General features: G+C 26.5%; 14 protein-coding genes across 14 annotated transcripts, besides 24 other annotated features; 10 read left to right on the top strand and 4 right to left on the bottom strand.

The window, feature by feature from the left end:
* Positions 1 to 261: 261 nt before the first annotated feature.
* Positions 262 to 338: a microsatellite.
* Positions 339 to 406: 68 nt separating this feature from the next.
* Positions 407 to 1120, top strand: EDI_049580 (uncharacterized protein; the record flags this gene model as incomplete). Its single annotated transcript, XM_001736956.1, has 1 exon — positions 407 to 1120. The coding sequence occupies one exon, from the start codon at positions 407 to 409 to the stop codon at positions 1118 to 1120; it is 714 nt and encodes a 237-aa protein (XP_001737008.1).
* Positions 1113 to 1181: a sequence feature (AT_rich).
* Positions 1182 to 1218: 37 nt separating this feature from the next.
* Positions 1219 to 1288: a microsatellite.
* EDI_049570 (choline/ethanolaminephosphotransferase, putative) lies at positions 1287 to 2405 on the bottom strand (the record flags this gene model as incomplete). Its single annotated transcript, XM_001736955.1, has 1 exon — positions 1287 to 2405. One exon carries the CDS (start codon positions 2403 to 2405, stop codon positions 1287 to 1289), a length of 1119 nt encoding a protein of 372 aa, XP_001737007.1.
* Positions 1952 to 1978: a sequence feature (AT_rich).
* Positions 2362 to 2383: a sequence feature (AT_rich).
* Positions 2406 to 2478: 73 nt separating the features above from the next.
* Positions 2479 to 2523: a sequence feature (AT_rich).
* A 9-nt stretch (positions 2524 to 2532) lies between these two features.
* EDI_049560 (uncharacterized protein) lies at positions 2533 to 4809 on the bottom strand (the record flags this gene model as incomplete). Its single annotated transcript, XM_001736954.1, has 1 exon — positions 2533 to 4809. The coding sequence occupies one exon, from the start codon at positions 4807 to 4809 to the stop codon at positions 2533 to 2535; it is 2277 nt and encodes a 758-aa protein (XP_001737006.1).
* Positions 2681 to 2701: a sequence feature (AT_rich).
* Positions 4224 to 4260: a sequence feature (AT_rich).
* A 22-nt stretch (positions 4810 to 4831) lies between the features above and the next one.
* Positions 4832 to 4910: a sequence feature (AT_rich).
* A 95-nt stretch (positions 4911 to 5005) lies between these two features.
* Positions 5006 to 5626, top strand: EDI_049550 (GTP-binding protein YPTM2, putative; the record flags this gene model as incomplete). Its single annotated transcript, XM_001736953.1, has 1 exon — positions 5006 to 5626. The coding sequence occupies one exon, from the start codon at positions 5006 to 5008 to the stop codon at positions 5624 to 5626; it is 621 nt and encodes a 206-aa protein (XP_001737005.1).
* Positions 5627 to 5769: 143 nt separating this feature from the next.
* Positions 5770 to 5846: a sequence feature (AT_rich).
* A 213-nt stretch (positions 5847 to 6059) lies between these two features.
* Positions 6060 to 6209: a sequence feature (AT_rich).
* Positions 6210 to 6315: 106 nt separating this feature from the next.
* Positions 6316 to 6337: a sequence feature (AT_rich).
* A 93-nt stretch (positions 6338 to 6430) lies between these two features.
* Positions 6431 to 6477: a sequence feature (AT_rich).
* Positions 6478 to 6630: 153 nt separating this feature from the next.
* On the top strand, positions 6631 to 9387 carry EDI_049540 (meiosis-specific nuclear structural protein, putative; the record flags this gene model as incomplete). Its single annotated transcript, XM_001736952.1, has 1 exon — positions 6631 to 9387. One exon carries the CDS (start codon positions 6631 to 6633, stop codon positions 9385 to 9387), a length of 2757 nt encoding a protein of 918 aa, XP_001737004.1.
* Positions 8286 to 8418: a microsatellite.
* Positions 9388 to 9503: 116 nt separating the features above from the next.
* EDI_049530 (serine/threonine protein phosphatase PP1-2, putative) lies at positions 9504 to 10474 on the top strand (the record flags this gene model as incomplete). Its single annotated transcript, XM_001736951.1, has 2 exons — positions 9504 to 9616; positions 9676 to 10474. 2 exons carry the CDS (start codon positions 9504 to 9506, stop codon positions 10472 to 10474), a joined length of 912 nt encoding a protein of 303 aa, XP_001737003.1.
* A 347-nt stretch (positions 10475 to 10821) lies between these two features.
* EDI_049520 (uncharacterized protein) lies at positions 10822 to 11547 on the top strand (the record flags this gene model as incomplete). Its single annotated transcript, XM_001736950.1, has 1 exon — positions 10822 to 11547. The coding sequence occupies one exon, from the start codon at positions 10822 to 10824 to the stop codon at positions 11545 to 11547; it is 726 nt and encodes a 241-aa protein (XP_001737002.1).
* Positions 11495 to 11516: a sequence feature (AT_rich).
* A 56-nt stretch (positions 11548 to 11603) lies between the features above and the next one.
* On the top strand, positions 11604 to 12537 carry EDI_049510 (uncharacterized protein; the record flags this gene model as incomplete). The annotated part of the gene is made up of 2 exons (XM_001736949.1): positions 11604 to 11867; positions 11911 to 12537. The coding sequence occupies 2 exons, from the start codon at positions 11604 to 11606 to the stop codon at positions 12535 to 12537; spliced, it is 891 nt and encodes a 296-aa protein (XP_001737001.1).
* A 19-nt stretch (positions 12538 to 12556) lies between these two features.
* Positions 12557 to 12591: a sequence feature (AT_rich).
* EDI_049500 (uncharacterized protein) lies at positions 12585 to 15938 on the bottom strand (the record flags this gene model as incomplete). Its single annotated transcript, XM_001736948.1, has 1 exon — positions 12585 to 15938. The coding sequence occupies one exon, from the start codon at positions 15936 to 15938 to the stop codon at positions 12585 to 12587; it is 3354 nt and encodes a 1117-aa protein (XP_001737000.1).
* Positions 15483 to 15510: a sequence feature (AT_rich).
* A 6-nt stretch (positions 15939 to 15944) lies between the features above and the next one.
* Positions 15945 to 16042: a sequence feature (AT_rich).
* Positions 16043 to 16362: 320 nt separating this feature from the next.
* Positions 16363 to 16392: a sequence feature (AT_rich).
* A 20-nt stretch (positions 16393 to 16412) lies between these two features.
* Positions 16413 to 16473: a sequence feature (AT_rich).
* A 211-nt stretch (positions 16474 to 16684) lies between these two features.
* Positions 16685 to 16733: a sequence feature (AT_rich).
* Positions 16734 to 17090: 357 nt separating this feature from the next.
* EDI_049490 (uncharacterized protein) lies at positions 17091 to 19059 on the top strand (the record flags this gene model as incomplete). The annotated part of the gene is made up of 2 exons (XM_001736947.1): positions 17091 to 17316; positions 17375 to 19059. 2 exons carry the CDS (start codon positions 17091 to 17093, stop codon positions 19057 to 19059), a joined length of 1911 nt encoding a protein of 636 aa, XP_001736999.1.
* A 707-nt stretch (positions 19060 to 19766) lies between these two features.
* Positions 19767 to 20105, top strand: EDI_049480 (uncharacterized protein; the record flags this gene model as incomplete). Its single annotated transcript, XM_001736946.1, has 1 exon — positions 19767 to 20105. The coding sequence occupies one exon, from the start codon at positions 19767 to 19769 to the stop codon at positions 20103 to 20105; it is 339 nt and encodes a 112-aa protein (XP_001736998.1).
* Positions 20067 to 20095: a microsatellite.
* Positions 20106 to 20392: 287 nt separating the features above from the next.
* Positions 20393 to 20443: a sequence feature (AT_rich).
* Positions 20444 to 20482: 39 nt separating this feature from the next.
* EDI_049470 (dolichyl-diphosphooligosaccharide--protein glycosyltransferase 67 kDa subunit precursor, putative) lies at positions 20483 to 21754 on the top strand (the record flags this gene model as incomplete). The annotated part of the gene is made up of 1 exon (XM_001736945.1): positions 20483 to 21754. The coding sequence occupies one exon, from the start codon at positions 20483 to 20485 to the stop codon at positions 21752 to 21754; it is 1272 nt and encodes a 423-aa protein (XP_001736997.1).
* Positions 21755 to 21878: 124 nt separating this feature from the next.
* On the top strand, positions 21879 to 22259 carry EDI_049460 (uncharacterized protein; the record flags this gene model as incomplete). Its single annotated transcript, XM_001736944.1, has 2 exons — positions 21879 to 22093; positions 22142 to 22259. The coding sequence occupies 2 exons, from the start codon at positions 21879 to 21881 to the stop codon at positions 22257 to 22259; spliced, it is 333 nt and encodes a 110-aa protein (XP_001736996.1).
* Positions 22259 to 22297: a sequence feature (AT_rich).
* A 52-nt stretch (positions 22298 to 22349) lies between these two features.
* Positions 22350 to 23030, bottom strand: EDI_049450 (uncharacterized protein; the record flags this gene model as incomplete). Its single annotated transcript, XM_001736943.1, has 1 exon — positions 22350 to 23030. The coding sequence occupies one exon, from the start codon at positions 23028 to 23030 to the stop codon at positions 22350 to 22352; it is 681 nt and encodes a 226-aa protein (XP_001736995.1).
* Between the last annotated feature and the right edge of the window lie 224 nt (positions 23031 to 23254).

Genomic DNA, 23254 nt, shown 5'->3' with positions numbered 1-23254 from the left:
GGTTCGAAGTTTCAAAAAAAAAAAGAAATATCAAGAAATATTTATTGTAGCCCTTGATGTTAAAAGAAGGAGTTAGAATATACTAGAACAGTTATTGAAGTTTAAAAGAACTATAAAATTTTAAGATAATGATAAATAGAAAAGAAAAAGGAAAAAACTCAACAAAATGAAAGAAATAAAAATAGTAGAAATTCAAAAAGTTTAATATTCTAAGTTTAAAATTTTTTAATTGTTATAAAAGAAAGAAAAACCCTATTCCTTAAATTAAAAAAAAATAATAAAAAGAGTCATAAAAAAAACGAATATTGATATAAAGATGGAAAAAGAAATAAAAAGAAGTTTTTAAGAAAAAAAATGACGTGTTCTTTTTTTCTTTTTAGAGAAAGATGAAACTTAATTTTAAATCATGGAAGACTTTGGGAAAAAGCCAAGGTCTAAAACCAATTCATTGTCTCAAAGAGAACTAAAGCAAGAAAGTAAAAGTTGGGAAGCTATTCAACAATCTATTTTAATGTATCTGTTAATTGAAAATGGATATGTTATTACTATTGATAGACCAGATAAATTTGCTCATTTATCTAAGCATTTCTTTGTTATTTCAAATCTTAAAAAAGGTATAAATGAATTTAAATTTTGTGAAGAAATTGGAAGACGTTGTCAAACTATGATAAGTCCTGCAATTCGAGTTTGTCAACAAAAACAATTAAAAAGACATTTTGATAAAAGTAAGTCTTCTTTATGTGTTAATTTACTTATTGAATTTGCACAAAGGTGTGGATATAACTTCACAATTCGTGGAACAAGAAGTTCTATTTATACTGTTAAAATGCAAAAATTTTGTGAAATTTCCAAAAGTGGAAAAACACTTTATAACAAAGAAGACATTTTTCGAATTGGTTCTAAAGTTAATGACGTTCTAAAAGAATTATGTGTTGAAGCAAATGGTAAAGAATGTATTGACATTAGTTATAATGACATTAAAAAAATTGATGAAGATGAAAATTCTGTTACAACAGATGAAATTGTTTCTCGTTCGACGTCAAGAGGTGAATTTATGGAAAGAACAATGTCAGCATTTAAAAGAGTTGGATTTGGAAGAAATTATATGGTACTTTATTAAAAATTATTAATGTATTATTAAAAAATTTATTTAAATTTTTTTTATTTTTATTTATTTAAAACAAAAGGAAAAGATTTAAAATAATTTGTAAATTAGAATTCTTTTATGTTTTTCTTCTTCTTTTTTACTTATAAAATTAATTTCTTTTAATTCTTTTTTTTTTTTTTTAATCATGTTTTGGTGTAATGAATAACACATTAATATGAAGATATTTTGAAAAAGAAGTAATAATAGTGTATATAAAAGAAATTTCAAATACTAAAGCAAAGACAAATAAAAGTCGTAAAGAGAAATAGAAATTAAGGGCTGGTATTTGTAAAGAATAAAGAATACCATTTAAAGTATACAGTGTATAAAGTATAAGAAGAGTGTGATAATATGTTACAGATTCTTTACAAATTCGATGAACAATTAACCTTTGAGTTAAATAAGCATTAATGAAAATTAATGTTCCAATAAACAAATGATAATGAGAGATAATAAATGTATTTGGTACTAATAAAATATTTATAAATGACATTAAAGTAAAACAAAAATATGGAAGTCCATGTTTTAATGCTTCTGTTTTTGTACAACAATGAGTTTTATTAATATGACTAAAAGCAGAATAAAAATAATAACTATTTGCTAATGAAGCAAATCCAATAATACAATATTTTGCCCAATACTGAATTGTTATTCCAAATATTTCTAAATAAATAATATTTGGATTAATAGCAATAATAAATAAACCAACTATACACAATAATTGTAGTTCAGTTGGATTAAATATGTATCCAAGGACTAGAGTGTTTGTGTGGTATTCTTCCCAGTGAGACATATAAAACACAGTTAATAAAAATATAAAAATAAATAATTGTGTTGTTAAATCAAACTTGAAGACTATAACTATTATCATTGAAAATATTCCCATCATAAATGTATCTACTCCATGGTCAAACAATTCTCCAAGAGGAGATGAGTTGCTTGTTCTTCTTGCTTGTTTACCATCAAGATTATCTGCAGTTTGGTATAAGAAAATAAGAATTCCACTCATCACTAAAGTAAATGTAGACACAGTTTCTGTTCCTGTTGGTGATTCAATAACGAAGAGAATATATGCTAATACCATAAATAATCCGCCTATTAGTGTTATCATATTTGGAGCAATACTTCTAGGAATACAATGAGTAAGAAGAGGTTCCCAAAAATAAGGAGAGAGAATATAATTAGCACACAATGAATGGTCAACCCCACTGTACTTATAATATTTTAAATTATTAAGACTTTTTTCAGTGATAAACATTTCTTAAAATCTTTTCAAAATAACTTTTTTAGTTTAGAACAATAAAAAAATTTTATCGTTTTCTTTGAAGTAGTTTAAAAATTAAAATGTTTTGTTAATATAATTAAAAAATAAATAACAAATTGTATCACTTTTGCTCTACTTGTGAAAACCTCATTTGAGAAAAAGAAGGAAGAAGCGAAAACCTATAGGTTCCGTTGACATTCACTAAACGAGTTACTCGAGAAGAAGCAGATTTAGAATTAACAATTATATCAAAAAGATCATCAATCATCATTTTATTAATATTAAAAAATCCATGTCGTGCTTCATTAATATTTCTATCTAACTCTGATGTATCAATAATATCAATTTTATCTAAAACTTCACCATTATATTCTAATGGTGTGGTTCGGGCTCCTAATCGTTCTTTTTTTGTAAGAAAATTACTTATATGTAATGCAGAATCTCTTTGATCAGCATAAATTGTGATATGTTCACATCGTTCCTTTAATTCATTATAATCTTCAACGAATGTTTCAACTTCATAATCAGAATTAAGTAAAATTAGATTAGCAAATTCCATTTTAATATTTCCTTGTTCAATGTCTTCATTTATTTCTCCTTCACTAATATCAGAAGAAGTTCCATATGTAGAATATCTTGTAGAATTTTTAGAAACTTTTTTAAATAATGATTGAACCAATAAATAACTTTGCATAAAGAATTTAGAACCAAGAGAATGACACATTATATGAATTCTTTTAACACCTGCATTTTGCAAGGATTTTAAAAAATTGAAAAAGTCTCTATGCTGATTTCTATCACATGCATTATTTGCTGCACAATAATAACAAGCAGCGTTTTGAGAAGACGGCCAATTAAATACTAATGGAAGAATGTGTTGTGGGAAATTTCCTAGTGCAAGCATTTGACCCATTCTTCGAAGAGCATCATACAAAGTATGATCAAGTCCATGAATAAATAGAAGTACTTCTATATTTCCTTCAGCAACTGAACCACATCGTTTAACCCAATGAGAATCTACTTCTAATGTTTTTTCATTATTTAAATCTTTTACTGTTATTGTTACTTCTTTTCTTTTTTTAGCATGTTTTGAATAATAACCAGGAATAAACAAGCAATTTTCTTTTTGATCTACCATAACACTAATATTTGAAACAGGTTTATTTTCTTCTAAATGAAAATATAAATGATTTTTAAGAATGTTACTTATACAAAAACATTCTCGTTTTCTACAATTACACTCTTTTTTTTCTGTAATATAATGAACTAATGGATAGTGTTTATAAAAAGTTCCACTAACACAACACTCTACTGAAGCAACTCCATATCCTAATTTTGTCTTTTCAATAAATAATTTACCACCAGAATTTGACGCAAATATTATTCTAATTGACTTAAATATATTTGGTGTTTTACTTTCAACTGAATGGAATGGACCAACAGGAATAGCATTATCAAAATATCCTTCTAATCTTTCTCCATGAAAAGAGTTATCTATCCATGTTCCAAATCCACTTGTTCTGTTTAAATTGTTTTGATCAAATTCATTAATCATGAACAAATATTTTCCATGATCAAACTCATATTTAGTTTTTTGAGTTTTTTTACTTACAATTTTTCTGATAGAAAATCGTGATTTAAGTAATGATGAAATTAATTTATAAAGTAAAGGATATATCCACTTATAAAAAATAACTCCTAAGAAAAGGACAAGTACTAATGGAATAATAAATCCATACCAATTTTTTGACTGATTTTTATCCGGTGATTCATCAGTTCCTGTGATTAGAATATTGCTGATTAAAGTATAGCAATAAATAAAAATATAAAGTAATGTAAATAAATAAATCAGAATTGGATTTGAATAATGCATTGAAATCATTAAGAGAAAAGAAAATAGAAATACTAATACATAATATTCATAGAACCCTGAAAATAAATGGAGCTTTACCATGCTAATATATAAGTGAAGAAAATCTAAAAAGAGTATAAAGCTTAATGTTGTTGAAGTTAACTGACTTTTAGATTGGTCCTTGTTAACGTTTTTCTTTCTAAGTGATTTTCTTTTCATCATGTAATGATATAGTTTTATTAATGAATCTTTTTCTTCTTCAAAAATTGGATAATCTTCATAAACTTCGATATCAAGAACTTGTATATCACTAAGTTCAGTAGAATAATCAAATCCAGATGATTCAGTAGAAAGATTAGAAGTAGAAATGTCTTTTTTTATATCATTTGAAGAATCAATATTTTCTATGACTTTTCTTTTGGGGTTGTCAAAAACATTAACAAAAGAACTTGTCTCTTGGTCCTTGTGAAAAATCAATGTTTTAGATTTTGATTGTGAAAAAGTAGAAAGAGATTTTCCTTGATATATGCCATCATTTTCAGACATCAATATTTTATAGATGTTGAAGATATAAAAAAACTAAAAAATATCATAATATAAAATTTCATTTTATTAAGTAATCAAATAAAAAAATTAAAAAAAAAATAGGTGAAAATGAAGCAAAAACAAAAATTTTTCACTTTGACAATCACAGATATCTTAAAATGAACTTAAAAAACAATATCCAAAAAAGTGTATTAATATGAACATTGAACCACATTTACAGCAACAAGCAGATATGACATTTAAGATTCTTATTATTGGAGAATCTGCTGTTGGTAAAACAGCTATATTAGAACGATATTGTGAAAATGAATTTCATGATGAATTAATTTCAACAATAGGTGTTGATTTTAAATCACGAATAATAAATTACCAAGGTAAAACAGTTAAATTACAATTATGGGATACTGCTGGACAAGAAAGGTTTAGAAATATTACTTCATCTTATTATCGTGGTACTCACGGCTGTTTAATTGTATATGATGTTACTGATATAACTTCTTTCGAAAAAATTACATATTGGATAAATGAGTTAAATGATTGTAGTACAAAACCGGAAATATTGGTAGTTGGAAATAAAATTGATTCAGAAGATGCTGTTGTTACATCTGAAGTTGCAGAAAAGTTTTGTCGTTTAAGTGGAGGGTTAAGGTCAATGAGATGTTCAGCCAAAACTGGTGAAAATGTTGAAAGCATATTCAATGTTTTAGTTGAGTCTATTTCAAAAAACAAAAGTATTATGGAACGACTTGTTTCTGTACCAAAACTTTTAGATGATGCTTCTCTTCAACCAACTCAAAAGAAACAATCATGTTGTTGAAAAATTTAAAAAAGGATTTTTGTAATTTGTTTTTTTCTTAAGACTTATTAATAACAATGTCATTTTATTTGTTATTCTTAACTAAATTATATCTGTTAAATGATTTACTAACTTATCCTTAAAACACAACTATACACAATAACAAAATAAAATTTTTATTAATGTTAAATTATAAACAAGTAAAAACATTTTTTATATTAACAAATATTATACAAATTAACTTCTTAAAGTTTATGAGTGGAAGAAAATTGGTTAAAAACAGGAAGAGAAGTTTTTAAAATTATAAAATGATATTTTTGAGTTATTGCTAACATATACTATAAACTCTAGATATTAAGATATATTAAAATTTTATAGTACTAGTAAATTATTTGTAATAACTTGTAGTTTATATTAACTTAAGAGTTATGATAGAAAATTTTATTTAAGCACCTTTTTTTTTAACTTTTAATAATATAATTATAACACAAAACAAAAAAGGAAATTTAATTTTTTAATTTTTTAAAAAGAAAGGTACAAGAATAAATTATTATGATAATTATTATGAAATAAATAAAATGATTTTGTTTTAAAAACAAATAAACATTACTTTCAAAGAATTTGGCATCTATCAACATAACAATCTTTAATTGTTTTATTTAACTTTTTTGTTTTTAATATACACCATAAGATTTATCTTGCACAAAAACAATAAAAATAATATAAATATATCAGTAATAGAAGTAAGTGGAACTCACAAGGAAGGTCGTCTGATGTGTCTTAGATCAATTGGTTATAATTTTTAAGGATGATTTCAAGGATATGATTTATAATGTAATAAAAACATATTAAAAACTATAAAAATAAAAATAGATGAAGGGACAATAATTATAAGATAGAACAAAGAAGTTAAAAGAAAATGATTAATTGGGAAGAAAAAGAAATAAATGAATCTATAAAAGAAAAGAAATAAAAATTTTGAATATGAGAACTTTTTTAGATAGTGATATATCTGAGCATAAGAAATGAGTCAAATGATTGTTAAGGCTAAATGTAATGTTGCTTCTCACTCTTCTTTAAAACTATCTTTCATGGAAGGAGATAGTATTAAAGTAGTTGATAGAATGTCAAATGGATTGTGGAAAGGAACATTAAACAATCAAACAGGGTTATTTCATATCTCTACTGTAAGCATTCCAGTTATTGAGACAGTTGTAATGAATTATGACTTTTCAACAGGAGACTCTACTTGTATGAAAACTAAAGCAGGAGAAGTTTTAAAAGTAATAGAAAAGAATGTACGTATTGGATGGTTATATTGTCAAAGAGGATTTGAAACTGGGTATATTCCACAAAACTTTACTTCATTATATAAAGAAGAAACTAAAGAAGTTTCTCAAACTGTTCCAGAAAAACCAAAAATACTTCCTTGTCGTGCAACAGTAAAACAATTATATCAACCACATTCAGACAAAGAAATCAATTTAATTACTGGAGATGAAATCGAAGTGATGAGTTGTGAAGGAGGATGGTGGTATGGTAGGAGTGGATGTTCAATGGGATATTTTCCAGGAGAATATGTAGAAGTGTCTGGCACAATAAATAAAGAAGTAAAACAAGAGGCAGTTGTTTTATTTGATTATGTATCAAAAGGAGAGTATCAATTATCAGCAGAAGTTGGCGATATTTTTTATGTAGAAAAAATAATTGGAAGTTGGGCTATAGTAATTGTTGATCAAGAAAGGTTCATTTTTCCATCAAGTTTTATTTGCTTATTAAGCGAGTCTGATAAAAAAATTAAACAAGAAACTGCTATTACTTTGGATGATTTTTGTGGGGGTTCTATGGGTCTTCTTGCTGTTAGACAAAGTGAATTATTGATAGTATTATCTAATGAAGCTAATGGTATGTCGAAGTGTTTTAAAGGAGAACAAAGTGGATTAGTTCCTACAAGTAACTTAATGACTATTAAAGATGGTCAAGACTATGTCATTGTGGAGAAAACATTCCAAGCTCGTAATCAAAATGAAATGACTATTATTGCAAATCAGGCTTGGATTGTTATGAAAATAGTTGATGAAAATTGGATAATTGGTAAGAGAAGTGGTGTTGAAGGCTTTGTACCAAGAAGCTTTGTAAAGATACAAAAATTCGTGAAGCCATACAGAAAGGAGTACACTGAGGGTATTACTCATTTCAAAAATCAAACTGCTGCCCGTAAGACTGGAGACGCTCAATTACCAGTTGATCAACCTAATTTCTTTAAAAAAGAAAATAAAGCAAGTAAAAAAGGATTCTTCACACAAAGAAGAAGAAAAGCAAAGCCAGAAGTTGATAATACTAAACATGTTTATGAAGAAAAGAAACAAAACATTATGAGAGAGTCTATGAATCCAAAAAGAAGTTTCTTCAAGAAATCAATAAAGCCTATGATTGTTCAACAAGAACACACTGAAGAAAAACTACAAAACCAAGAAGGGCATAACGAAAAAACAGTAGAGAGTCAAGTTAAAGAAGTCCAACCTGTTATTGAATCTAATCAACAATTAAACGAAACAACTAAACAAGAAGAACAACCAAAACAAGAAATCCCACAAAGAGATGAAGAAAAGGTACAAGAAGTTGTACAACAAACTCCTTCTATTACCCAAGAATCATTAGAAGAACTAACTCAACACTCAGAAGAAGAAGTTAAACAAGAAGAACCTAAACAAGAAGAACCTAAACAAGAAGAACCTAAACAAGAAGAACCTAAACAAGAAGAAATTAAACAAGAAGAAATTAAACAAGACGAAGAACAACCAAAAGAGGAATCTCAACAAAGCAATACAGAGCTTACTCAAGAAACTCCTAAACAACAAGAGGAAACTCCGCTCGTTGAAAAAGTCAAACAAGAAGAAAAACAACCAAAAGAAGAAGAGAATCAACAAAGTGATATTGAGAATATTCAAGAGGTTGTACAACAAACAGTTCCTATTACTCAGAAACCGTTAGATCAAGAACAAGAAGAACTTAAACAAGAAACACAACTACAAGATGAGTGTAAAAATGGAAACACAAATTTAGAATCCTATTCAATTAAACAAGAAAATAATAACGATGAAATCATACAAAAAACAAATGAAACATATGATGATGATTATGTTGATGAAGAAAAAGAAAAGGCATTTGAAGAGATAGAAGAATTGAAATTAGAGTTAGATAAGATGAGAAGAGAACGTGACTTCTTACAACAAACATTAGATGAAGAGAAAGCTGAAGTCCAACAAATTAGAGAACAACACGATAAGGATATTGTCTTAGTTGCTTCTCTTCAACAAACCATCCAACAACAACAAAACCAAATTAATGAATTAACAAGAAAGAAAGAAGAAACTTCAAAAGAAGATATGGAAAAAATCCCTCCGACACTAGAAGAAGATGAAGTTATCACTACATTAAAGGTTCGTGTTACTGAGTTAGAACAACAAGTTGCAATAGAAAAAAAAGCACGTTTAGAAGGTGCTGAAGTTATAAAGATGATGAAGGCATCACAAAGTGGAGGAGTAAGTCAGGTAGAACTTGATGACTTCAAATCAGAAATAGAAGAACGGGTTAAAGGATTACAAAGTAGATTAAAGATTTTAACTGCTGAAAACGAAAAATTAAGAAAAGCAGGTGCTGGTGCACGATTAGAAAGAATTAAAGCAGAAGCTGATGACAAGATGGCTAAGTATAAAGATGAAATTACTATTATGAAAAGAAAGTTGAATTTGCTTATCAAATCCATAGAAACAAAATGAATGGACTTCTATTTTCAGTTATTTTTAGGTTTCAGTTATATCATTTCTAATTTTTTTTGTAATACATCAAATATAAAAATAGGTCTAAAAATTATTCATTCTTGATGTCAAGAACAATGCTTGTACCTATAACTTCGAATATACCTAATATTGACCTGTTAATCATTAAATTATTTAAAGCAAAAACAAGTAAAGAATTAGCTCAAATTATTACTGGAGATACTATATAGTTTGAAGTTTTTTTAATTAAGAATTTCAATTTGCTCTAAGGAATAACAGTTGTTGTAGTTATCTTTGTCAAAAAGTAAGAAACGAAATGATGAGTGAACCTGTTTTATTAAATCTTGTTATTAGTAATAAGATTGTTATTTTAGGTGATCTTCATGGGCAATATTTTGATCTAATTCGTCATTTTCAAAGCAATGGAATACCCCCAGACACAACATATTTATTTCTTGGGGATTATGTTGATCGAGGAAAGTTTGGGATAGAAGTTCTTTGCTTATTATATGCTTTGAAAGTAAAATACCCAGGATCTATTTTCATTTGTCGTGGTGATCATGAATGTGCACGAATTAACAGAAGAAATTTGTTTTACTATGAGTGTATATACAAATACGGAAGTTTATATATTTGGAATGCCTTCGTATCGACTTTTAATGTAATGCCATTTGCTGCAATTATCAACAACAAAATTTTTTGTGTTCATGGTGGGATATCCCCCTTATTAAAGTATGTTACTCAATTGAGAAGAATTGAGAGACCTGTTGATGTACCAAAAGAAGGACTTCTTAGAGATTTGTTGTGGTCTGATTTTGATGTAGAACAAATTGGGTTTGCACATAACCAACGAAGAGAAGTTAGTTTTGTTTTTGGGGTAAAAGAGCTCAACCAATTTCTTGATGATAATAATTTAGAGTATATGGTTCGTGGTCATGAAGTAGTTAAAGAAGGGTTTATTGTTGAAGGGAGGTGTATTACTGTGTTTTCTGCTTGTCAGTATACTGGTATCTTTGATAACAAAGGAGCGACTGTTTGTATTGACTCTAATCTTACCATTTCATTCAAAGTTATCTCCCCATATTAATTAATAATGCTTTGAGATGATTGTATCTCATTTTGAGAATTTAAATAAATAACTAAAATGAGCTCTAGAATATTAACAAAATGACTGTATCTACTACTACCAAAGCATTTAATATATTATGTTTATTACTTGGTGGATTCTTTTTTATACTAGTAAGTATTTTTGAACTTATTAAATATTTCATTTTCATTATTAAAAACATTACGGGGTATTGTGTTGTAGGATTTAAAGGATTGAAACATAGGATTTATGGACTGAGATCTTTTGTGCTTGGTTTATTATTTTATTTGGTTCCTTGTTTTGAGATGTACATCTATGTTAATTCATCTGAAACATTTAAAGAGCTTATGAGTCAACTTTCAACTCTTAGGGCAAATAACGAGCAATTGTATTATCAAGAAAAGCCTAACCAATTATATTGCATCTTTCATTCAAAAGATGGAAACCATTTTGAGTCACTCCCATACAATATTGATAAATCATATATAATACATACCCATGTCCCATCTGCAGAACTATTTTTCTTAAACCATGAACAAACTTTTAGTCATAGCCAAGACAATATAACGTGTCACACATTAACAAAACAGGGCAAAAATAGTATTAAAGAAAACGTGACTACAAACACACATCTACCACATAATAGAATACTCCAAAACACAATATTCTATCAAAAAGGAGTTACTGATAGTAAAGCATTTAAACAAGAATTTGGAAAGATACTAAGAAGAGAACCTCTCCAAAATGAAGAACTTTTATATCAACAAAAAAAACAAAGAGGTGTTTACTTAGATGGTAGTATTACTGAAAGAGGAAAGATAAATGAATTAGAAGGAACAGCTATTCGTCAGGACAAATTAGGTTCAGAAAAACAAATTTCAACTGCTAAAAGAATGGACCTTGAATCTATTTCTTTTAATGACTATTCTCCATTAAGATCACAAAAAAAATATTCAAGAAGATGTAAGGCGCCGATCCCATTTGAGTTACCAAGAAGTGATTCATTAGACCTTCCACTTGATAAAAATAATAATATAAAATACCCAACAATAAATGAAGAACGAGTAGAATAATTTAGTTTCACCTCTTTTTTTTATTAAATCTAGATCTTAATATCTATTTTGTAATAATGATTTCGGGTTTTAGTGTGACAGTCCTTGTTTTAAAATTTATCATGGACTTAGGAGTATTTGTTATTGCCATTGCTGGAGTGTTTGCATTCTTTTATTTTACTGTGTATTGTCAGTCAAATGTTAAACATTATTTTGCGATGTTAATGTTTGTTAATTTACTTGGGTGTTTCTCTGTAGTCTTGTCTGCTATATTCCTTTCACACCAAAACAATACAAAAATATGTCATTTTGAAGCTGCATTTGTAAATTTTGTTCAATACGTTTGTTTATTTTTATTTAGAGAATTAGTCTAACACAAGATAGGGACAAACGCTATGGTGTTTATGTTGTGTTGTTGAATATTTTCTTCATCAATTAATTTGTTTAGAAGAAAATAAAAAAAGGTGTATTATCACTCATTGTATTGTTTGGTCTATGTGTATCCTCACTTCAATTCCAATATACACACACTCTTGTGCATTAGAATTTGCAATATGTGTTAGTACATCCCCAGGAATAAGGTGGGGAATATCAATTATTCCACGAATTATTATGTGTTTATTGATTGGTATAGTTGCAGTAATTACTTTTATTCATAAAGCATCGTTATATACAAATACATTGCACTTCCTTCAGTATTGGAAGATAGAAGATTTAGAAATAAAAGAAGTTGCAAAACAAATGATTTTATTTTCTGGGTATTTCATTATTATGGCTTCATGTTTAATTCAACCTCCATTAACACTAATGATACAAAAAATATTACCAGAAACTATTTCATTTTTTAAAGTTCTATCAACAGCTTCATCAGATTCATTATGTTGTGCAGTAACATTTTTTTATTTCCATTATTTGTTTAATTTATGGGGGAATTGGAAAGAATTATTTAAAAAGATTGGTATTATTGAAACAACAAAAGAAGAGTCAGAACAATATGTACATCTTCTTTAAAAACCAGTTCCAAGTAAACATAATTAAACTAATTAGTATTAATTAAATTAATTTGGTTGATTCAATGAAGCAAGAAGAGACACAGGAATAAGAGAGTCATATATTTTTTTATCATACCCTCCTATTTGAATAATAGAAGTCATAAAATCACACAACTGGAAGATGATAAATGGAATTTGTTTTGATAGTGTTAAGCAATTAATCATTACTCCTTTTACATATAAAGATAAATAACTAAATGAAGTCCACAATGTTGAGGGATGGAATTGTCTAAATACTGTAACAATACCAACACCAAGAACATGAGGGTCATATGGAACAGGTGCTTTTGGTCGAAGCATAAGTGTTTGATACCTTGAATCAAATATAAAGAATTGACTACAATATAATATGAACAATGACAATACTGATGCAATTTGATCACCACCTTCTGCACATGTTATATACACTTTAGATAATGCAGGAACAAATCCAGCAACATCAAGAAATCTATTAATTTCATTATATAAAAGTGGTTCTCGTTCTTTTTTATTTGGATTTTCAAAGAAATCATGTACTAATGCTTGATCAAAACTTTTTAATGCAAAATGAAGACTAGTTGCTTTTGTTCTATTTTCTGAACATAGTTGACAGTTAAATTGTTCTCTTAATAATTGTAAAGTTCCAAGATTATGTAAAGTATCAATTAACGATCTACCATTTTTTGTTACAATAGACAATCCATTATCAATAACTTTAAAAATATTTTGTTCATTTAATTTATTTTCGTTAAAGTTTTGAATCATTTGATTAAATACAGAATATTTCTCAACAATTAAATTTACTGTTGTAATAATATCATTTAATTCTTTAACACATTTAAATGCACATAATTGATTAATTCCAGTAACTCCTAATACACTTAGGGCACTAACTAATTTTCTCATAAAAACATATCCAATAACTTCTTTTCCATCTTTATAGAACCATCCATTTGCAGCAGAAAGATAAAATACATTTTTACGATAATCAACAATACTCATTATTTGACTTGTTAATTTACCAATAAATGTTTGAGAATCAACTGTACCTAATCCATTTGCCAAAAAACTATTACACTCTTCATTAACACATGTTGAAATTACATTAGTAAATTCTTCTTGCCACACTTTAAGACCATCAATATGAAGATAATCTTGAATGTATCTAAAAGACGTAGAAAATCCACCAATTTGATTTGATAATTCAGATAGTTGTGTAAGAGTTTCACCTAAATTACCATTTATTTTAAATTGTAGTGTCTTAGAAAACATATTTTTTAATCTTCTTCCAAGAGCTTTTCTAATACCATCTTCAAGTAACTTAACTGGATCTACTTGAATAATACCAACAAATGTTGTTTCCATTGCAAGAATTCCTTCAGCATAAATAGATACTGAATGAGTTAATTCAGCAAGATAATTTCTCTCATCAAATAAAGCAAAATTAATAATATCTTTCTTTTCAACAAACACTGGAGTTTCTGGAATACTTGTAACTTGTAACTTAGCAATTGAATTAATTAATAAGAAAACTTGTTCTGGAATAACTTCTAATACTCTTTGTACATAATTTACTAAAACTTCTGAATAATATTTTGATACATTTTCCATTTGTTCATCAGTCTTAGCTTGCATCATTCTTAATAAAGCAAGATGAAGGATAGATGACATTTTTAAAATTAAACTTCTTAATTTTAATGAATTTCTTGGATTTTTCTTTATAATTTGTTGTAAATATTCAACATAAACTTGAGTAGATAATAATTCATTAGCATAAGAGCAATCTGAAATATTATCTAATAACCCCCTAACTGTATCATTAACATTTAATAATCTAAACATTTTCGTTAACATGTCTTTAGTTTTTCTTACTGTTTCAACTACAATTAATGATAAGTCATTTAAATAATTAGTCTCAACTTCTTCCATAGCTTGTATTAATTTACTTAATGATTTTCCACTTGAAACTTCTTTTACATCTAATTTATCAATTTGTTCACTCATAAATAAACACCATTTCATTAGTCCTGAATTAGAGTGTTCACTTAATTTATTTTCATCATTAAAATAATTAGATAAATCTTTCATTCTTTTAGAACTTTCATTTTTTAAAGATTCCCATTGTAATGGTTTTTCTTTAACAATATTACTTATAATTCGTTTTAATTCAAATTCAAATTGAGCAGTTTCAAGTAAAAAATCAATAATATCTTCATGATATTTAGATTTAACAAAAATATCTTTTAATTTTTTAATTGGATATGTCCCATGTAATAATGCCCATCTTAATACGACATTACAATTCCGTTGACAATTAATTAATTTTTGCATATTTAACATTACTTTTTCATCTGTCATTCCTCCTTCTTCTAAATATCCTTGTAACTCAATTTTGCATTTAGCCATTACTTGTTGATGTCTTTTCCAAATATTTTCAATATGAGATGGAGTAACTACTCGTTGTAATGCTTGACGAGCTGATTTATAAGAATCCCAAAAGAATGTTAAGTCAATGCAGTGACCAATATATATTGGTACTATCCAACAATCACCAAAAAATTTATTAACAACTTCATTCATAAATGAAATATTATTATTTAATGTTTGAGGTGACAAAAATAATATCATTGTTAATAAACTTCCTTGTGCACTTAATGCAGAACTTCTATGATCTGGAAGTGGAAACGATTTTGTTGTATTATAAATATCATCTGAAAGCATTCTACCAATGGCCATTTGAACAATATAATCATTAACATGAATTCTTTTTAAATATTCATCTGGATAATTAGAAGGTTTTTTTGATGAACCAACAATATATTCAGTTCTTTTTACTAATGGAATAATTTTATCTAAATCTCCAAATTCATTACTTCTTTTATGTCTTAATACAAAAATAAGTATTCTTTCACGTACAATACCTGGTATTAATATATCTAATAATAATAATAATCGTACAACAAATGATAACGACTCACATACTAACTGTTTACCTTCAACATCAACTAATAATGTTTCTGCATTGTATTGAAGATATTCTCCTTCAATAATTTTATCATAAAATTCTTCTACTTGTTTAGTGTATTGATAAATGGATTCAAAAACTTGAAATGTCCTCCAAATTATTCGTTCATACTTCTCTTTTATTTTCATATCAATAATTCTTAATTCTCTTGATGAATTTATTTTCATATCAATAGATTCACTCTTTGGAATATAACTGTAGTCAAATATTAAATCTTTACAATAATTTGATGGATTAATAAAGTCTTCTGGTATTAAATCTTTAACTCTAAATAATTCACTACATATTGTGTTAGCGTATGAAACTAATCGTACTAATATTTTATTGCAATCATTAGCTTCATTAAGAATTGACATGAGTTGTTTATATTATAAAATTAATTAAATTCAAAGTTCTTTTAGTTTTTGTTTTTTCTATAAATAATTTTTTATTGTTGTTATTAATTTATCTTATTATTTATGAATTCTTTTGTTTACTTTTTACTTCTCTTGATATATTTCATTGTCAGTGCTCTGGAATAGTGTATTCAATTGACCCTTTTAAAGTTAAAAAAGCACTCTTTGATATCTGTTTTCTTTTATTACCTTTAAAGAAGTTTACAATTGTTATTACAACGATATTAATAAATATCAAGTGTGATATAATTTAGTTTTTAAGAAACTTGTTTTAATGAAAAGAATAATAAAAAAAAAAGACTAAAGAATTAAGTGATTAAAGGTGTTATAAACTTATGAATAACTGTAAATTAAAATATTTATCTTTTAGAGATAAACGTATTGCATTAATAAAATAAAATTTCATTAATTATTTCATTGCAACACTTTAATGAGATTTATTATTTAAATTAACTTTTAAGTAGTTAAACAATAAAATATTTATTCTTTTAATATACTCCAATTTCAATTTTTGTTTTCTTTTAAGAAAACAAAAATTGATTACTGAAAAATGCAAATTTTTTAAAAAATCACATAAAAAGAAAAATGGCTAAGTAATTTTAAATAAAAGGAATTTCCAAAATTTGGTTCATTATTGATATCAAATAAAGATGAGAAACATTAATATAATGAAAAAATCTTATGAAAAAAAAATACCAATAAATTCCATATTTAAGAAAAATTAATAAAGTAAATATTATTATATTAATAATAAAAGAAAAACTGAAAAAAAAAGAAGAATTAATTGAGAAATAAACAGTTGGATTTTCTTAACATTGAGAAGAACTTATTTCCAATTTATTTAAATTGTTTTACTTTTATTCAAAAACTTAACCTTTGATATAAAGCAATATGATCAAAGTTATTTACTTCTTTTTAATAATACATCACCTAATTATTCCAGATTATTCAACAACTATCAAAAAAGAGTATGTATAAAGGAGTACAACAACACTTATCTTTATCAAATATCTATCAAGTTAAAGGTATTTTGGATATGAAAAATACAAAAATAAAGGGTTTCTAAATAAAATAAAGGGTTTAATAAAACTAAAAAACAAAGGAAAAATTGAGATGAATCAAAAAGGAACAAAAAAAGTTTATCAAATCATAACTAAACAATGTTTAAAAAGTATTCAAGAAAGATTATTTATGGATAGTGACAGCGTTGAACAGTTCATCACACAAGAATCGTTAAGTAAGTTTACCGATGGTCAATTAAATTTTATTATAGGAAGCATTAAAGAAAGTCAAAAAGATGGAATTTTTGAACATTGTTTTGACTTTCCTGAGTTTTATAGTTTGTTTTAATAGAATGAAAAAATTAATAACAAACTAATGATATTCATTTCTATTAGAACCCAGAGATAAATTTATCGCTGAAGTTGTTGATATGTTAAATGCTGAAATTGAAGTACTCTCTAAAAGACCAAGTCTCTCTGAAAAAAAAACTAATTTCAATTTTAATGAACCAAAATATAATTTTTTATCACAAAATAGTGTTCCAATAAGAACAAATAAAGAAGAAAATTCTATATTAATTACTGGTGATGAAGAAACTGTTATTAACTTAGTTGAAAACGATATTGTTAACGAAACAGGGAGAAAAATAAATACAAAAAGTGAAACCGGTGATAGTGAAAGGACAGTAATTGAACCTACTGAAGAAAAAGAAGATAAAAAACCAAAACAATTTCCTGAAAAGAAAAGACAAAAGAAAAGTAACACAGTAGATCCAATTATTGAAGAAATTCAACACTATTATTATCGTAGAAGAAGATTAACTCGTCCAATAAAAGAAGTAAAGATAGATAATGAAGAGCCTTTAAAAACACCACAACTTTCTCATAAAAGAAAAAATTTTATATCATCTCCTATTTTTCAAGAAGTAAATATTATAAATACTAACTCCTCTTCAAGTGAAAAAGACCAGTCTGAAACACACTCTGAATCAAAAGAAAGTTCAGTTCAAATTGTTGAAGAAGATAATATTCTTCAAACAAATAAAAAAAATAATTCATTAGCCAAGGATAGAAAAAGAAAAACAATTCCAATAAAAGAAGCACAAGCTTCATTAAAAGAAGTAAAAAGTTATATCAAACAGAAAAATCTTCAAAAGAAAATGAAAGAAATAAAAAAAAAGGAAAATGAGTCAGACTCTATTATTGCTCATGACATAATTAATATGGAAATGGTTAATGAAGAAGCCAAGGATTTCGAGTTAACAGAAAGAATCCCAGAATTTTGTAATAAATTTAAAATACCATTCTTATTTTTTAAATCACAACATCCATTATATAAAATTAAAGAAATATATTCATTTAGTAAACATGCAATAAGAATCTATGACCAACCTGAGAGTAATGAATATTATGTCCGTTTTATTAATGAAAATGGAAGTGATGTATTTTTATATGACATTCATATTAATGGAAATGTATTTAATTTTATAAAACCAAATCATTTTGAAAAAGAATATGAAACCGCTAACGTTGTTATCCCTTTGCATTTACAATTTGACAAAAATGGAGTTTGTAACATTTCTATTTTTGATGATAATGCTTATATTATCGTAATGAAATGTGAAATTAGATGTAAAAGAGATATCATTAATATGGTTGATTTTGACTCTCACTTACAAGAGTTAAAAGAAGTTTGTTTAAAGTATCAAGTACCTTTTGATGAAATACAAATTAAAGATCAATATAAAGACGATGATTTTAATATCTCATTTGACGTTCCTTTGACTTGTCCAATAGGATTAAATAGAATTGAAAACCCTGTAAGAGGAAGAGCTTGTAAACACATGATTTGTTGTGATTTAAAAAATGTTATAAGTTGTTGTTTGTACACAAACATATGGAACTGCCCTTTTTGTTTAATGAAGTCTTATTATTACGACTTGTTTATTGATTCCCGCTTAAAATATTATTTGTCTTTTCTCCCAGAAAATATTAAAAAGGTTTCATTTGTTGGAGAGGAAATTCAAATAAAGAATTCTGAATTAGAGTCTGAGGAAGAGGTAAGACTTAATTTGGAATAAAAACTATTGATTGAGTAGATTAGATTTATTTTGTTTCAGTTGTTAATTAAAGTCTTTAATCTCATCATGCTTTGTTTTAGGTTTGGTAGTTTTGTAACAACAATAAATTATTTTCTGATGTTATGATAACTTAAATATTACTTAAACCAACAATGACCATTTGAAAAGAAAGGACAAGAAAAAAGTTCTAAAATGAAAAGAAATCTTACTTTCTAGGTAGGGACAAATTGATTTCAAGAAAAAGTTATTGTCAGTATAAAAGATAAAATAGAAACAGCACACATATCTTCTATAAAGGAGTAATACTCTTTAAATGTTTGTTTTTGTTCTGAAAAAGGTGCTTAAATTAATAACTCAAAGTTTTCAAATTAAATTTTAAGAAAGAAGATAAGAAGAGGGTCGAAAAGGAGGGAAAAGGATAAAGAATGAAGGTTTAATTATGTTAGGTAGAATAAGGGGGAAGAATTCATAAAAATAGAACCTTTAAATATGAGATTGCATCGAGAAGAGGTAAAAGAGAAAAAAAGAAACTAGATGAATTAATAAAAAAAACAGTAAAGAAATTAGATATGAAAAAATGAAGGGGTTTTTGAACTACTATTTCCCTTTAATTTTGTTCATGGTTTTTTTTTCATTAAGAGTGAAAAGAGAAAAAAAAGAAGGAAATATATAAAGGGTGAACAGAGAAAAGTATTCATTTAATTTGAATGCCAAAGGGAAACACTAAAACTTCTAAGGCTAAAAATACTAAAGACAAAAAGGCTAAAAAGGATCCAAATAGACCAAAAAGACCTCAAACACCATATTTTCTTTACTTACATGAACACAGAGCTTCTATTAAGGAAGAACACCCAGATGCTAAAGTTACAGAGATTGCTAAAATTGCATCTGAACAATGGAAAGCTCTTGGAGAAGAAGAAAAGAAGGAATATCAAGCTAAAGCTGATGCTGCTAAAGAACAATACAAAAAAGATATGGAAAAATACACTGGTAAAAAACAAGTTTCTGAGGAAGAAGAAGAAGAAGGAGAAGGAGATTCTGAATAATTGCTGTGTTACTTATTCATTTTATAGTTAATTTTTATGAAAAAGAGAAAGAGCAAAAATATATTTTGTATTATTTCTTTTTTCAACACTTAAAGAGATATTTTTATATAGATTCTTTACTATAATCTCGGGATTTAGCAACTATTTTTTGATTGTTTCTTCTTTCTCTCTTCAAATTATTTTCATTCATTAAACTATTCTAATAGTTTATTTTATTATACGAAATATTATTTGATTTTTCTGGTTTTATTTTAATTGTTTCTTCTCGAAGAATCATTAATTTATCGTTATATATAACAATTAATATCTTTTTTGAAAAAATAAAGAATAATTAAAATCAGAACTTGAAAAGATGAATCAAAAAACAAAGTCAACCGATGGTTGGTGTTATTCTTCTTCTTTTTATTGTTTATTGTTGTCATGCAACAATCACCAAAAATCAAGTTGAGGTTAACATTGATTTTACACCATTTCCTAAAAGAACAATGGAATTTTTTGTTGAAGGGGAACAACTAAAACAATACCATTTTACTCTTCCATTAAATGAGTCACTTCAAATGACTCAATTCACATGTATTGAAAATGACAAAGAATTACAGTTTGAAGTAGTTGCTAAACCTGAAAATAAAACAATTGAAGTTATTGTTGATTTACCAGATCAACAAAAAAATAAATTCACATGTAAATACCTTCATATTGATGCTCTTGAAAATTATCCAAAAGAACGTAGTTTATCAGAAAAGTATAAATTCCTTTTTACAACTCATTTGTGTCCACTTTCTGATCATATTAAATGCACTACATTATTCAATCTTGGGTCTACACAATCTATTGCTACTTCTATTAAACCAACAACAGAAGGATCAAGTCGATTAAAATTTGGACCTTATGAACCTACTGAATTTAAATTTATAAAGTATCATTTCCAAAGTTCTCTACATCCAATGACATATGACAGAATACAAAAAGTTGTTAATATTAATGAAAATAATATTTATGTTCACATGGAAATAGATGATATGAAAAATAATGGAGCAGTGTTAAATAAGGAGTTTAACAGAAATGATTTCAATTATGAAGGTATTTATCTTAAAGATTTTTCTATGGAAGTTGAAGTGAATGCGTATAATTTAGAATATCGTGATAGTACTGGTCTTATTACTACTGGTCATTTAATTTCAAGACCAAAAAGTACTACATTATATTTACCACCAAGATATCCTCTACTTGGAGGATGGAAAACATCATTTGAAGTTAATTACAATTATCCATTAGATGTTTCTGTCCAACAAATCAATGAACAAAAGAGACTTGCCATTCCTTTAAAAGTAGATTTCAAAGGTATTGTTTCAAATGAAGAAGTTGATATTGTTTTACCAGAAGGAGCAACAATCACTTCTATTAATTATCCAAAACGTTCTTATATTGAAGAAACAATTTATAACCAACCATCATTTGGGACATATTATAAGAAACCTATTGTTAGATTAATATTAAAAGAAGTTGATATGAGTGATAATACTGATATATTAGAAATTTATTACAAAGAAAATCCAGCAGCAAAAAGAACAAAAAGTATTATTGTTGCATTCCTTACAAGTTCCATTATTATAATATTCCTTCTTTATGCCAAAATCATTAATAATTAATTCAGTTCTTTTTTGTTGTAATTAGAAATGTTGTTAATGTTAATAAGAAGAGTTTCTTAATGAAATATTTTAGGGTATCTTCATTTATTTAAAAAACAAAGAAAACTTAAAATTCTTTAAATTTATGTCTGTTCTTGATCTTTTTAGAAATCAGCAAAAGGAAGAAGATGAGGTTGAGGACCTAAACCAAAATAGTGACACTGAAGCTGCAAAAGGAGACGAGTCACTTAATGGACTTATTGTTGCTGAGCCTAATGACCAAATTATACAACAAAATGAAATTAAAGATGGAAATATTGAAAACAGTTGTTTATTTAGTCATTTTTCAATAGATGAAATGTTTGTTAATAAGTTGTTAATGAAGCCATTTGTATAAATAACAATTAGATATGGTTGGCAGTCTTTTGTTAGCAAAAAAGAGTATGACGAAGTTTGGCCATCAATTAAAGAACAAGTATCATCAGGAGTTCGGTCATATGAAAAATACTCAAAGAATAAGAAGTGATTAAATTTATATAACTTAAATAAAATATTTTTAATATTCAATTGATTAAATACATTAGTTGGATAACACTATTTTTATTTAGTTATTCAGTTATCGTTTTTCATTTCTTCTTCTTGGTGAGAAAAAGGCAATAAATCTATTTTGATGTGAAAGGGGATGGTCTAATTCTTCAAGAGAAGTTTTAAAGGCAACTGGTTTTTTATATTTTTTATCATGTTCTTTTGTATCATTAATTTTGTGTTCAGAAGTAGATGTAGATATGCCAGTGACAAATGTGTTAAACACACTTTGGAGATTTAGATTTTTTATAGCCGATGTTTCAAAGAAGGCACATGGACAAATCTTTTTAATTTTATTTGTTAATTTCTCACCTTCCTCTGATGAAATAACACGATTACTAACATCACATTTATTACCAATAATAAGAATTGATGGATATCCTTTTTTTCCACTATTAGCTATTATAGAAAGACATTCTGCAATATCCTCTTGTGCATTAACAAATGATTCCAAATCATTTACTGAATAAACATAAACAAGGTAATCACTTCGAGTGAGTTCACTATCTCGAAGTAAATGAAATTCTTCTTCACCTGAAGTATCAACAAGAGTAACTTCAACCTTATACCCATCAACAGTAATTAAACTGTTATAACTATCTTGTATTGTAGGAAGATATTCATCAATGGTTTTATGATATAAATATTGTTTAATAAGAGCAGTTTTTCCAGTGGCAGGATGTCCAATAAAAGTAACACGAACACTGTTCATTAGAATTAATTAAATTAATGAGTTTACTTTAACATATCTTTATATACAATGAACACAATATTACTATTCTAATTATAGAACTTTAGAAATTTTATTTCTTAAAAATAGAACAAGAAGACAGATTTTATCTAACATTAAAAGTAAAGTACTTCTATAAATCAGGAATATCTCATGATAATATCTAATTTTTCAATTTGTTTTACATTTAACTCTTAATTTAACCA

This window comes from Entamoeba dispar, genomic scaffold (genome assembly GCF_000209125.1).
Source record: "Entamoeba dispar SAW760 scf_1105229460177 genomic scaffold, whole genome shotgun sequence".
In the NCBI taxonomy this organism is placed as follows: Eukaryota; Evosea; order Mastigamoebida; family Endamoebidae; genus Entamoeba; species Entamoeba dispar.
Note: the sequence above shows the minus strand (reverse complement) of the source record. Positions and strands in the feature narration are given on the sequence as shown.